Consider the following 12,453-nt stretch of genomic DNA (forward strand, 5'->3'; position numbering starts at 1 on the left):
AGGGCTTTGTTGTTCCTGGAATCATAGAGCGTCTACGGCACAGAAAGAGGCCACGTGGCCCATCGTGTCTGCGCCAGAACGTTGTCTGGTTTCTACCTTCCTTCTCTTCTCAAGACGCCCGCTACTTTGGCAGCTGGTGGAATTTAATTCAATTAATCAATCAAAATCTGGAATTGAAAGTTAATCCCAATAATGGTGCCATGAAACTATCATTGCTTGTTGCAAAAGCCCATCTGGTCCACTAGAAGGAAATCTGCCATCCTTACCTGGTCTGGCCGACATGTGACTCCAGATCTGTAGCAACAGGGTTGACTTAAAGTGCCCTCTGATATAGAGCCATCGAGAGATACAGCACCGAAACAGGCCCTTTGGCCACTGAGTCTGTACCAACCAACAACCACCCATTTATATTAATCCCATATTCCCGATCTACACCAGGAGCAATTTACAATGGCCAATTTACCTATCAACCTACAAGTCTTCGGCTGTGGGAGGAAACTGGAGCACCCGGCAGAAACCCACGCGGTCACAGGGAGAGCTTGCAAACTCCGCACAGGCAGTACCCAGAACCGAACCCGGGTCGCTGGAGCTGTGAGGCTGCAGTGCTAACCACTGCGCTACCCACATGGCCACTAACACCTTCTCATGGGCAATAAATAGGGAGGTAAGAAAGCAGGTTGTGAAGAGGACATATGGAGGCTACAAAGGGATATAGATAGATTAAGCGAGTGGGCAAAGAGCTGGCAAATGGAGTATGATATGTGAAATTGTCCATTTTGGCAGGAAGAATAAAAAAGAAGCAAATTATCTAAATGGTGAGAGATTGCAGAGCTCTGAGATGCAGAGGAATCTGGGGTGTCCTAATGCATGAATTGCAAAAGGTTAGTATGCAGGTACAGCAAGTAATGAGGAAAGCTAATAGAATGTTATTGTTTATAGCGAGGGGAATTGAATACAAAAGTAGGGAGGTTATGCTTCAGTTATACAGGGCATTGGTGAGACCACATCTGGAGTACTGTGTACAGTACTGGTCTCCTTATTTAAGGAAGGATGTAAATGCATTGGAGGCAGTACAGAGAAGGCTTACTAGACTAATACCTGGAATGAGCGGGGTGTCTTATGAGGAAAGGTTGGACAGGCTAGGCTTGTATCCACTGGAATTTAGAAAAGTAAGAGGCGACTTGATTGAAACATATAAGATGCTGATGGATCTTGACAGGGTGGATGTGGAAAGGATGTTTCCCCTTGTGGGAGAATCTAGAACTAGGGGTCACTGTTTAAAAATAAGGGTTGCCCATTTAAGACAGAGATGAGGAGAAATCTTTTTGCTCAGTGAGTCTTTGGAACTCTCTTCCTCAAAAGGCGGTGGAAGCAGAGTCTTTGAATATTTTTAAGGCAGAGGTAGATAGAATTTTGATGAGCAAGGGGGTAGGCGGGAATGTGGAGTTGAGTTACAATCAGATCAGCTATGATATTATTGAATGGCGGAGCAGGCTCGAGAGGCCGAGTGGCCTACTCCTGCTCCCAGTTCATAGAAATGCCTGCCTCGCCAGCAACACCCACATCCTGTGAACGAATTTTTAAAAATGCCTATTCCTAAAAAGGGAGGTGATGCCTTTTAATTAACCTGTAGGATAAATTAATCTGTTCCCAGAAAGGAGTCATGCTTGCAGAAAGAGAGAGAGCAAAAATGCTGCAAGGCTTCTAGTTAATGTACTTCAAAAGTAATTCAATGTCTGAAGCACTTTAAAACATTTTAATGTGATAATACATTATTCTAAGTTATTCTAAAAAAAGCTTTCCCTCACATTCCCTGTTGCATCACTTGCCCAAAACCTGTGTCCCATAATCCTTGTACTATCAGTTAACAGTAACAGTTTTGTCTGTCACGATCTTGTACACCTCTATCAAATGCAATTCAATACAATCTTCTTTCTTACCTTGTAATACTGCCCCATTGAGCCTGGGGGCATAGGGTATTGTCCCGTGCTTTGCTGGCCTGCCATCCTATGTGCAGGATAGTTGGGAGAAGGAATGGATCGCTGGGGGTTTGCAGGCGCATACTGGCTGGACTGGCTAGGGTACTGGCTGTTTGGACCGTACTGTTGCCCTGGGTAGCTCTGCTGCCGGAGATTAAGCACAGAACGATGAGTTAATCACATCAGCAGGCTCCCCACTCACCACAACAATTCCGCTGCGACATTCTGAATGGAATACGTTCCCTGAAATCAAGACTATCCACAGATTAAAAAATTTGCAGCCCAGAGCAGGAAAGCTGTAGATTTTTGGAACACAATCCAGATCAGTGTGACATTTTAACAACAGGGTAATGTGTTTAGGACGTAGTTATCCGCCAGTTCTGCATTACTGGGATATCAAACAATTGTGTGTATTACCAGGCATCGGACAGTTCAGTATATTAATCAGTATGGACTAGTTTTGTGTATTACCTGCGTATTGGACAATATTTCAGGTTGAAATATATGTGACAGTAACTTCTGCACACCAGCACTTGTTGCCCTATGTATCACTTATTCTATGCTAATTTATGGAGCACTAAGATTTGAAAATGGGTGTGGGGGGAGACATGCGAGAAGTTTATGCTATGTTCAGCACTAGCTGATGGTAAGTGCCAGACTGCCTCAAGAATCCATGTTTAAGTCAGTAACCTCTCATAAAATTGATGTGTGAATCTTATTGATCGAACAGAGTGCTGCAAAATGATTGGTTGCAAACTCCTAATATTTATAAGGTAGGGCTCTGTGTAAAACGTGACTTGTTTTAGTGTGCTGTTTTCAAAGGCAGTGATGTGCAAAAAATGTTTTACAGTCACGTTGGTCAGTGTATCTTATAATTAAATAAACTGAAAATATTTAGACACTATTCGTTATTTAGCAAAAAAAAAACACGTGCCATCTCTTCTGCGGCTCTGTTTAGTTTCAACAGCCTGACACGGGTATTATTCAGTTAGTATGACTTACAGCCAATGTCCCAGACTCCACCATCGCCAGCCCTGCCCCACCATCAGAGGTGGCAGTGGCACAGTGGTATACAGTCAGGAGGGAGTTGCCCCGGGAGTCCTCAACATTGACTCCAGACCCCATGAAGTCTCATGGCATGAGGTCAAACATGGGCAAGGTAACCTCCTACTGATTACCACCTACCGCCCTCCCTCAGCTGATGAGTCAGTACTCCTCCATGTTGAACACCACTTGGAAGAAGCACTGAGGGTGGCAAGGACACAAAATGTACTCCAGGTGGGGGACTTCAATGTCCATCACTAAGACAGGCCCAGTAGCACCACTACTAACTGAGCATGGCCGAGTCCTGAAGGACATATCTGCCAGACCGGGTCTGCGGCAGGTGGTGAGAGAACCAACAAGAGGTAAAAACATACTTGACTTTGTCCTCACCAATCTACCGATCACAGATGCATCTGGCGATGACAGTACTGGTAGGAGTGACCACCGCACAGTCCTTGTCTTCACACTGAGGATACACGCTATTGTGCTGTTTGGCACCATCACTGTGCTAAATGGATCAGATTCAGAACGGATCTAGCAGCTCAAAACCGGGCATCCATGAGGTGCTGAGGGCCATCAGCAGCAGCAGAACTGTATTCAACCACAATCTGTAACCTCATGCTCCAGCTTATCCCCCACTCTACCATTACCATCAAGCCAGGAGACAAACCCTGGTTCAATGAAGAGTGCAGGAGGGCATGCCAGGAGCAGCACCAGGCATACCTCAAAATGAGGTGTCAACCTGGTGAAGCTACAAGACCGGACTATGTGCGTGCGTAAGCAGCATGTGATAGACCAAGCTAAGCGATCCCACAACCAACAGGTCAGATCAAAGCTCTGCAGTCCTGCCGCATCCAGTCGTGAATGGTGGTGGACAATTAAATAACTAACCAGTGGATGAGGCTCCACAAACATCCCCCTCCTCAGTGATGGGGGAGCTCAGCACATCAGCACAAACCCAGGGCTGAAGCATTTGTACCATCTTCAGTCAGAAGTGCCGAGTTGATGATCCATCTCGGCCTGTTCCTGAGATCCTCACCATCACAGATGCCAAACTTCAGTTCGATTAACTCATCCTAATATCAAGAAATGGCTGAAAGTACTGGATGTTGCAATGCCTATGGGCCCTGACAACTATGGGCTGCAGTACTGAAGACCTGTGCTCCAGAACTTGCCACGCCCTAGCCAAGCTGTTCCAGTACAGTCACAGCACTGGCATCGACCTTGCAATGTGGAAAATTGCCCAGATATGTACTGTACACAAAAGGCAGGACAAGTCCAACCCGGCCAATTACCATCGCATCACTCTACCCATCAGATCATCAGGAAAGTGATGGAAGATGTTGTCGACAGTGCTATCAAGCAGCACTTACTCAGCAACAACCTGCTCACTGACATTCAGTTTGGATTCCGCCAGGGCCACTCAGCTCCAGACTTCATTGCAGCCCTGGTCCAAACACAGATGAAAGAGGTGAGGTGAGAGTGACTGCCCTTGAGATCAAAGCAGCATTTGACTGAGTGTGGCATCAAGGAGCCCTAGCAAAATTGAAGTCAATGGGAATCAGGGGAAAACTCCCCTGGTTGGAGTCATACCTAACACAAAGGAAGATGGTTGTGGTTGTTGGAGGTCAATCATCTCAGCTCCAGGAGTTCCTCAGGGTAGTGTCCTAGGTCCAACCATCTTCAGCTGTTTCATAAATGACCTTCCTTCAATCATAAGGTCAGAAGTGGGGATGTTCGCTGATGATTACACAATGTTCAGCGCCATTCGTGACTTCTCAGATACTGAAGCAGTCCGAGTAGCAATGCAGCAAGACCTGGACAATATCCAGGCTTGTGCTGATAAGTGGCAAGTAACATTTGTGCCATACAAGTCCCAGGCAATGACCATCTCCAACAAGAGAGAATCTAACTGTCTCCCCTTGACAATCAACGGAATTACCATCGCTGAATCCCCCACTATCAACATCCTGGGGATTATCATTGACCAGACACTGAACTGGACCAGCCACATAAATACTGTGGCTACAAGAACAGGTCAGAGGCTGGGAATGCTGCAGCGAGTAACTCACCTCCTGACTGCCCAAAGCCCATCCACTATCTACAAGGCACAAGCCACTTCCCTGGATGAGTGCAGCTCCAGTAACACTCAAGAAGCTGAACACTGTCCAGGACAAAGCAGGCCACTTGATTGGCACCATTCCCCCATCCACCACCTTAAACATTCACTCCTTCCACCATCAGCGCACAGTGGCAGCAGTGGGTACCATCGACAAGATGCACTGCAGCAATTTGCCAAGGCTCCTTTGGCAGTGCCTCAAAATCCTGGAACTCCCTCCCTAACAGCACTGTGGGTGTACCTAATCCAACATGGACTGCAGTGGTTCAAGAAGGCAGCTCACCACCACCTTCTCAAGGGCAATTAGGGATGGGCAATAAATGCTGGCCTGGCCAGCGACGCCCACATCCCATGAACGAATAAGGAAAAAGAACACGAGTAAAATAAATCAACTGGAAAGGACAATGAACGACCTCATTGTATAAGCGCTTTACTTGTCTATTAAAGCAGCGGTGAGAGGAATTTAGTACGAGTGCATTAGGTATTTGCCACGTGACAGTGGCTTTTCATGTTATCCTTTGTGGAACAACGCTGACATGGTCAGCACTCCAGCGTAAAGAGGATAGAAGCTTATTTCAGCTTTGGACATGTGCGTGATAGGTAGGTGTAGAGTACGACGTTGGTGATCCTGCACATGCCAAATTATCACAGATCTCAATTGTGCTGTCATGGGGAACTAGTGCATAGAGATAGCCCATCAACAGGGGAGGACTGTGTGGAGAATAATAATATCACAACAGCAGTGGCATTGTGTGATATTACTGGACTGGTAATGCAGATATGCAAGTTCAAATACCACTCTGGCAATTGAAATAGTTAATAAAATAAATCTGGAATTAAAAAGCTCATGAAAATAGTTGATTGTTGTTTTAAAAAAAGTGCTCTGCCCTTAAGGGAAGGCAACTGGCTGTCCTTTCCTTACCTGGTCTGGACTATATGTGATTGCAAAGCAAAAGCAATGTGGTTGACTTGTAACTGCTCTCTGAAATGGCTGAGCAAGTTGCATGGCTGTGGGCAGACTGCTGAGCAAAGTTAGAGCTCGTGATATAAAAGGGACGGTAGCAAAATGGAATTGGCTGAGTGACAGGAAACAAAGAGAAATGATTAATGGATGTTTTTCAGGCTGGAGGAAGGTTTGTAGTGGAGTTCCCCAGGGATCAGTGTTGGGACCCTTGCTTTTCCTGATATATATTAATGACCCAGACCTCGGTGTACGGGGCACAATTTCAAAGTTTGCTGATGATATGAAACTTGGAAGCATTGTGAACTGTGAGATGGTTAGTGTGGAACGTCAAAAGGACACAGACAAGTTGGTGGAATGGGCAGACAGGTGGCAGATGAAGTTCAATGCAGAGAAATGTGAAATGATTCATTTTGGTAGGAAGAACATGGAGAGACAATATGGAATAAAGGGTACGATTCTAAAGTGGGTGCAGGAGCAGAGGGACCTCGGTGTAGATGTGCATAAATCATTGAAGGTGGCAGGACAGGTTGAGAGAGTGGTTAATAAAGCATACAGTATCCTGGGCTTTATTAATAGGGGCGTAGAGTACAAGAGCAAGGAAGTTATGTTGAACTTGTATAAGACACTAGTTCGGCCTCAGCTGGAGTATTGTATCCAATTCTGGACACCACATTTGAGGAAAGACGTGAGGGCATTGGAGAAAGTACAGAAAAGATTCACGAGATTGGTCCCAGGGATGAGGAATTTCAGTTATGAAGACAGATTAGAGAAGTTAGGATTGTTTTCCTTGGAGAAGAGAAGGCTGAGAGGTGATTTGATAGAGATATTCAAAATCATGAGGGGTCTGGACAGGGTAGATAGAGAGAAACTGTTCCCACTCGTGAAAGGATCGAGAACGAGAGGGCACAGATTTCAAGTATTTGGTAGGAGAAGTAAAAGCGACAGGAGGAAAAACTTTTCCATGCAAGTAAGTGGTTAAGGTCTGGAATGCGCTGCCTGAGAAGGTGGTGGAGGCAGGTTCAATTGAAGCGTTCAAAAGGGAATTAGACAGTTCGATGAGAAGGAAGAATGTGCAGGGTTATACAGAGAAGGTGGGGGAGTATCACTAAGTGAACTGCTCATTTGGAGAGCTTGTTCAGACACGATGGGCCGAATGGCCTCTTTCTGTGCTGCAACAATTTTGTGATTCTGTGCAAAGCAATAAGGATGTGTACATCTTCACGGTCTGAGTATAGCACCGACAGATATGGAAGGGTAAGAATGACTCAACAAGCTTACCTCACCCACATAAGGCCTCTTTACTCCTTGCCCAGGCATCTGTTGTGTTGGACGGGATCCCAGGTACCCATGCTGTGGCATTCGCTGGCTTTGTGCACTGAACATGGCATTGATACCAGCAGGCCTCGAGTGGCTCATGGACATATGGGCAATAGCTGACGGTCCCATTGCACTCGCCATTCCTCCTGTGGTCATTCCAGTGGACATCTGGGTTGGCCCTCGAGGGCCGGAGTGAGTCACGTACTGGCTATTGTAGGGCTGGGCTGCGCTTATCTGAAACAGAGGAAAAAAATATGGTATTTCGCTGAAATCCCTGAGCTCTAACATCCAGAGCAACTGAGCTGTATAAATGAGGACGGTTCCAATTTTGGTTCCTGCTTGGTGATTTATGGGTAATGTAGTGGTGGGGAGACAGTGGTGTAGTGGTAGTGTCACTGAACCAGTAATCTAGGGACATGGGTTCAAATCCCACCTTGGGCGAGATGGTGAATTGGAATTTAATGATTAAATCTGGAAATTGAAAAGCCAGTAAAATGGTGACCATGAAACCATTGTTGTTAAAAACCCCTCTGGTTCACTTTAGGGAAGGAAATCTGCCCTCTTTACCTGGTCTGGCCTACATGACCTATTTGATACAGGTTGTTTGGATGTAATTTTGGCAATCTCCATCCTGTCCAATTTGCCCCTCCATGTGGACTTTGCCAGTGGATCAGCTCTCACTGCCCCCTCTCCACCTCCCTCCAGAATGTCCGTTCACTTGTGAACAAGGCTCTCAGCTAGGAATAGGCCCCAATATGTTGCACCATGGGTATTTGACCAAATTATTGACTCAGCTACAGACATGGGGGCAATTAAGCTGCAGAAACAGCCAGTCTAATGCTATCAAAACACAGTCCGATTTGAAACATGTTTCTCCCTATTTAATGAGATACTTGGCATTGTTTTTGCTTGCACAAGTCGTCAATGTCTGCCCACACAATTAATGTAGCAAGGTGGAGAATTCGGACAGATGTCCACCTGTCAGGAGTGATCGTGATCTCTCTCACTCTCTCTCTCTATGTTCATCTTCCTCTCCCCCCATCTGTGTCCAACCTTCTCTTCCTCCCCTCTGTGTCCATTATCCCTCTCCCCATCTCTCTGTCCATCCCCCTCTCCCCTCTCGCTGTGTCCATCCCCCTCTCCACTCTCACTGTGTCCATCCCCCTCTCCCTACTCTGTGACCATCCCCCTTTCCCCTCTCACTGTGTCCATCCCCCTCTCCCCTCTCACTATGACAATCCCCCTCTCCACTCTCACTGTGTCCATCCCCCTCTACCCCCCTGTGTCCATCCCCCTCTCCCCCCTATGTGTCCATCCCCCTTTCCCCTCTCACTGTGTCCAACCCCTTTCCCCTCTCACTGTGTCCATCCCCCTCTCCCCTCTCACTGTGTCCATCCCCCTCTCACCACTCACTGTGTCCATCCCCCTCTCCCCCCTCTCTGTCCATCCCTCTTTCCCCTCTCACTGTGTCCAACCCGCTCTCCCCTCTCACTGTATCCAACCCCCTCTCCCCTCTCACTGTGTCCATCCCCCTTTCCCCTTCCATTACCCTTCCCCCCTCTCTCTGTCCATTCCCCTTTCCCCTCTCTCTGCCCATTACCCTTCTCCCCCTCTCTCTGTCCATTCCCCTTTCCCCTCTCCCTGTCCATTACCCTTCTCCCCCTCTCTCTGTCCATTCCCCTTTCCCCTCTCTCTGCCCATTACCCTTCTCCCCCTCTCTCTCAGTCCATTACCATTCTCCCCCTTTCTCTGTCCATTACCCTTCTCCCCCCTCTCTCTGTCCATTATCCTTCTCCCCCTTCTCTCTGTCCATTACCCTTCTCCCGTCTCTCTGTCCATTACCCTTCTCCCCCTCTCCTTGTCCATTACCCATCTCCCCTCTCCCTGTCCATTACCTTTCTCCCCCCTCTCTCTGTCCATTACCCTTCTCCCCTCTCCCTGTCCATTACCCTTCTCCCCCCTCTCTCTGTCCATTACCCTTCTCCCCCCTCTCTGTCCATTATCCCTCTCCCCCTTCTCTCTGTCCATTACCCTTCTCCCCTCCCTCTGTCCATTACCCTTCTCTCCACCTCTCTCTGTCCATTACCCTTCTCCCCCTTTCTCTGTCCATTACCCTTCTCCCCCTCTCTCTGTCCATTACCCTTCTCTCCACCTCTCTCTGTCCATTACCCTTCTCCCCCTTTCTCTGTCCATTACCCTTCTCCCCCTCTCTCTCAGTCCATTACCATTCTCCCCCTTTCTCTGTCCATTACCCTTCTCCCCCCTCTCTCTGTCCATTATCCTTCTCCCCCTTCTCTCTGTCCATTACCCTTCTCCCGTCTCTCTGTCCATTACCCTTCTCCCCCTCTCCTTGTCCATTACCCATCTCCCCTCTCCCTGTCCATTACCTTTCTCCCCCCTCTCTCTGTCCATTACCCTTCTCCCCTCTCCCTGTCCATTACCTTTCTCCCCCCTCTCTCTGTCCATTACCCTTCTCCCCTCTCCCTGTCCATTACCTTTCTCCCCCCTCTCTCTGTCCATTACCCTTCTCCCCCCTCTCTGTCCATTATCCCTCTCCCCCTTCTCTCTGTCCATTACCCTTCTCCCCTTCCTCTGTCCATTACCCTTCTCTCCACCTCTCTCTGTCCATTACCCTTCTCCCCCTTTCTCTGTCCATTACCCTTCTCCCCCCTCTCTCTGTCCATTATCCTTCTCCCCCTTCTCTCTGTCCATTACCCTTCTCCCGTCTCTCTGTCCATTACCCTTCTCCCCCTCTCCTTGTCCATTACCCATCTCCCCTCTCCCTGTCCATTATCCTTCTCCCCCCTCTCTCTGTCCATTACCCTTCTCCCCTCTCCCAGTCCATTACCCTTCTCCCCCCTCTCTCTGTCCATTACCCTTCTCCCCCTTTCTCTGTCCATTACCCTTCTCCCCCCTCTCTCTGTCCATTACCCTTCTCCCCTCTCTCTGTCCATTACCCATCTCCCCTTTCACTTTCCATTACCCTTCCCCCCTCTCTCTGTCTATTCCCCTTTCCCCTCTCTCTGCCCATTACCCTTCTCCCCCTCTCTCTCAGTCCATTACCCTTCTCCCCCTTTCTCTGTCCATTACCCTTCTCCCCCCTCTCTCTGTCCATTATCCTTCTCCCCCTTCTCTCTGTCCATTACCCTTCTCCCGTCTCTCTGTCCATTACCCTTCTCCCCCTCTCCTTGTCCATTACCCATCTCCCCTCTCCCTGTCCATTACCTTTCTCCCCCCTCTTTCTGTCCATTACCCTTCTCCCCTCTCCCTGTCCATTACCCTTCTCCCCCCTCTCTCTGTCCATTACCCTTCTCCCCCTTTCTCTGTCCATTACCCTTCTCCCCCTCTCTCTGTCCATTATCCCTCTCCCCCTTCTCTCTGTCCATTACCCTTCTCCCCTCCCTCTGTCCATTACCCTTCTCTCCACCTCTCTCTGTCCATTACCCTTCTCCCCCTTTCTCTGTCCATTACCCATCTCCCCTCTCCCTGTCCATTACCTTTCTCCCCCCTCTCTCTGTCCATTACCCTTCTCCCCTCTCCCTGTCCATTACCCTTCTCCCCCCTCTCTCTGTCCATTACCCTTCACCCCCTTTCTCTGTCGATTACCCTTCTCCCCTCTCCCTGTCCATTACCCTTCTCCCCCTCTCTCTGTCCATTACCCTTCTCCCCCCTCTCTCTGTCCATTATCCCTCTCCCCCTCTCTCTGTCCATTACCCTTCTCCCCCTCTCTCTGTCCATTACCCTTCTCCCCCCTCTCTCTGTCCATTATCCCTCTCCCCCTTCTCTCTGTCCATTACCCTTCTCCCCTCCCTCTGTCCATTACCCTTCTCTCCACCTCTCTCTGTCCATTACCCTTCTCCCCCTTTCTCTGTCCATTACCCATCTCCCCTCTCCCTGTCCATTATCCTTCTCCCCCCTCTCTCTGTCCATTACCCTTCTCCCCTCTCCCAGTCCATTACCCTTCTCCCCCCTCTCTCTGTCCATTACCCATCTCCCCCTCTCTCTCTGTCCATTACCCTTCTCTCCCCTCTCTCTGTCCATTACCCTTCTCCCCTCTCTCTGTCCATTACCCATCTCCCCCCCTCTCTCTGTCCATTACCCTTCTCTCCCCCTCTCCCTGTCCATTACCCTTCTCCCCCTCTCTCTGTCCATTACCCTTCTCCCCCCTCTCCCTGTCCATTACCCTTCTCCCCCCTCTCCCTGTCCATTACCCTTCTCCCCCTCTCTCTGTCCATCACCCTTCTCCCCCCTCTCTCTGTCCATTACCCTTCTCTCCGTCCATTACGCTTCTCCCCCTCTCTCTGTATATTACCCTTGTCCCCCCTCTCTCTGTCCATTACCCTTCTCTCCCCCCTCTCTGTCTATTACCCTTCTCTCCCCTCACTCTGTCCATTACCCTTCTCCCCCCTCTCTCTGTCCATTACCCATCTCCCCCTCTCTCTCTGTCCATTACCCTTCTCCCCCTCTCTCTCTGTCCATTACCCTTCTCCCCCTCTCTCTCTGTCCATTACCCTTCTCCCCCTCTCTCTGTCCATTTCCCTTCTCTCCGTCCATTACGCTCCTCCCCCTCTCTCTGTATATTACCCTTGTCCCCCCTCTCTCTGTCCATTACCCTTCTCTCCCCTCTCTCTGCCCATTACCCTTCTCTCCCCTCTCTCTGCCCATTACCCTTCTCCCCCTCTCTCTGACCATTACCTTTCTCCCCTCTCTCTGTCCATTACCTTTCTCCCCTCTCTCTGTCCATTACCCTTCTTCCCCCTCTCTGTCCATTACCCTTCTCCCCCCTCTCTCTGTCCATTACCCTTCTCCCCCCTCTCTCTGTCCATTACCCTTCTCCCCCCTCTCTCTGTCCATTACCCTTCTCTCCCCTCTCTCAGTCCATTACCCTTCTCCCCCTTTCTCTGTCCATTACCCTTCTCCCCCTCTCTCTGTCCATTACCCTTCTCCCCTCTCCCTGTCCATTACCCTTCTCTCCCCTCTCCCTGTCCATTACCCTTCTCTCCCCTCTCTCTGTCCATTACCCTTCTCTC

General features: G+C 49.0%; 1 protein-coding gene across 7 annotated transcripts in view; it reads right to left on the minus strand.

The window, feature by feature from the left end:
* The window catches only part of LOC137357029 (zinc finger MIZ domain-containing protein 1-like), a 142,568-nt gene that overhangs the window by 36,912 nt on the left and 93,203 nt on the right, over positions 1 to 12,453 (minus strand). For 6 of the 7 annotated variants that reach the window (XM_068022967.1, XM_068022965.1, XM_068022971.1 and 3 more), the window contains 2 exons: positions 7,385 to 7,657; positions 1,941 to 2,123 (listed from right to left, as the gene is read on the minus strand). In XM_068022967.1, the coding sequence (XP_067879068.1) occupies positions 1,941 to 2,123; positions 7,385 to 7,657 (456 nt within the window). The remainder of the gene's footprint in view (positions 1 to 1,940; positions 2,124 to 7,384; positions 7,658 to 12,453) is intronic. The other variant, XM_068022966.1, reaches the window with a different exon arrangement.

This window comes from Heterodontus francisci, chromosome 47 (assembly GCF_036365525.1).
Source record: "Heterodontus francisci isolate sHetFra1 chromosome 47, sHetFra1.hap1, whole genome shotgun sequence".
In the NCBI taxonomy this organism is placed as follows: domain Eukaryota; kingdom Metazoa; phylum Chordata; class Chondrichthyes; order Heterodontiformes; family Heterodontidae; genus Heterodontus; species Heterodontus francisci.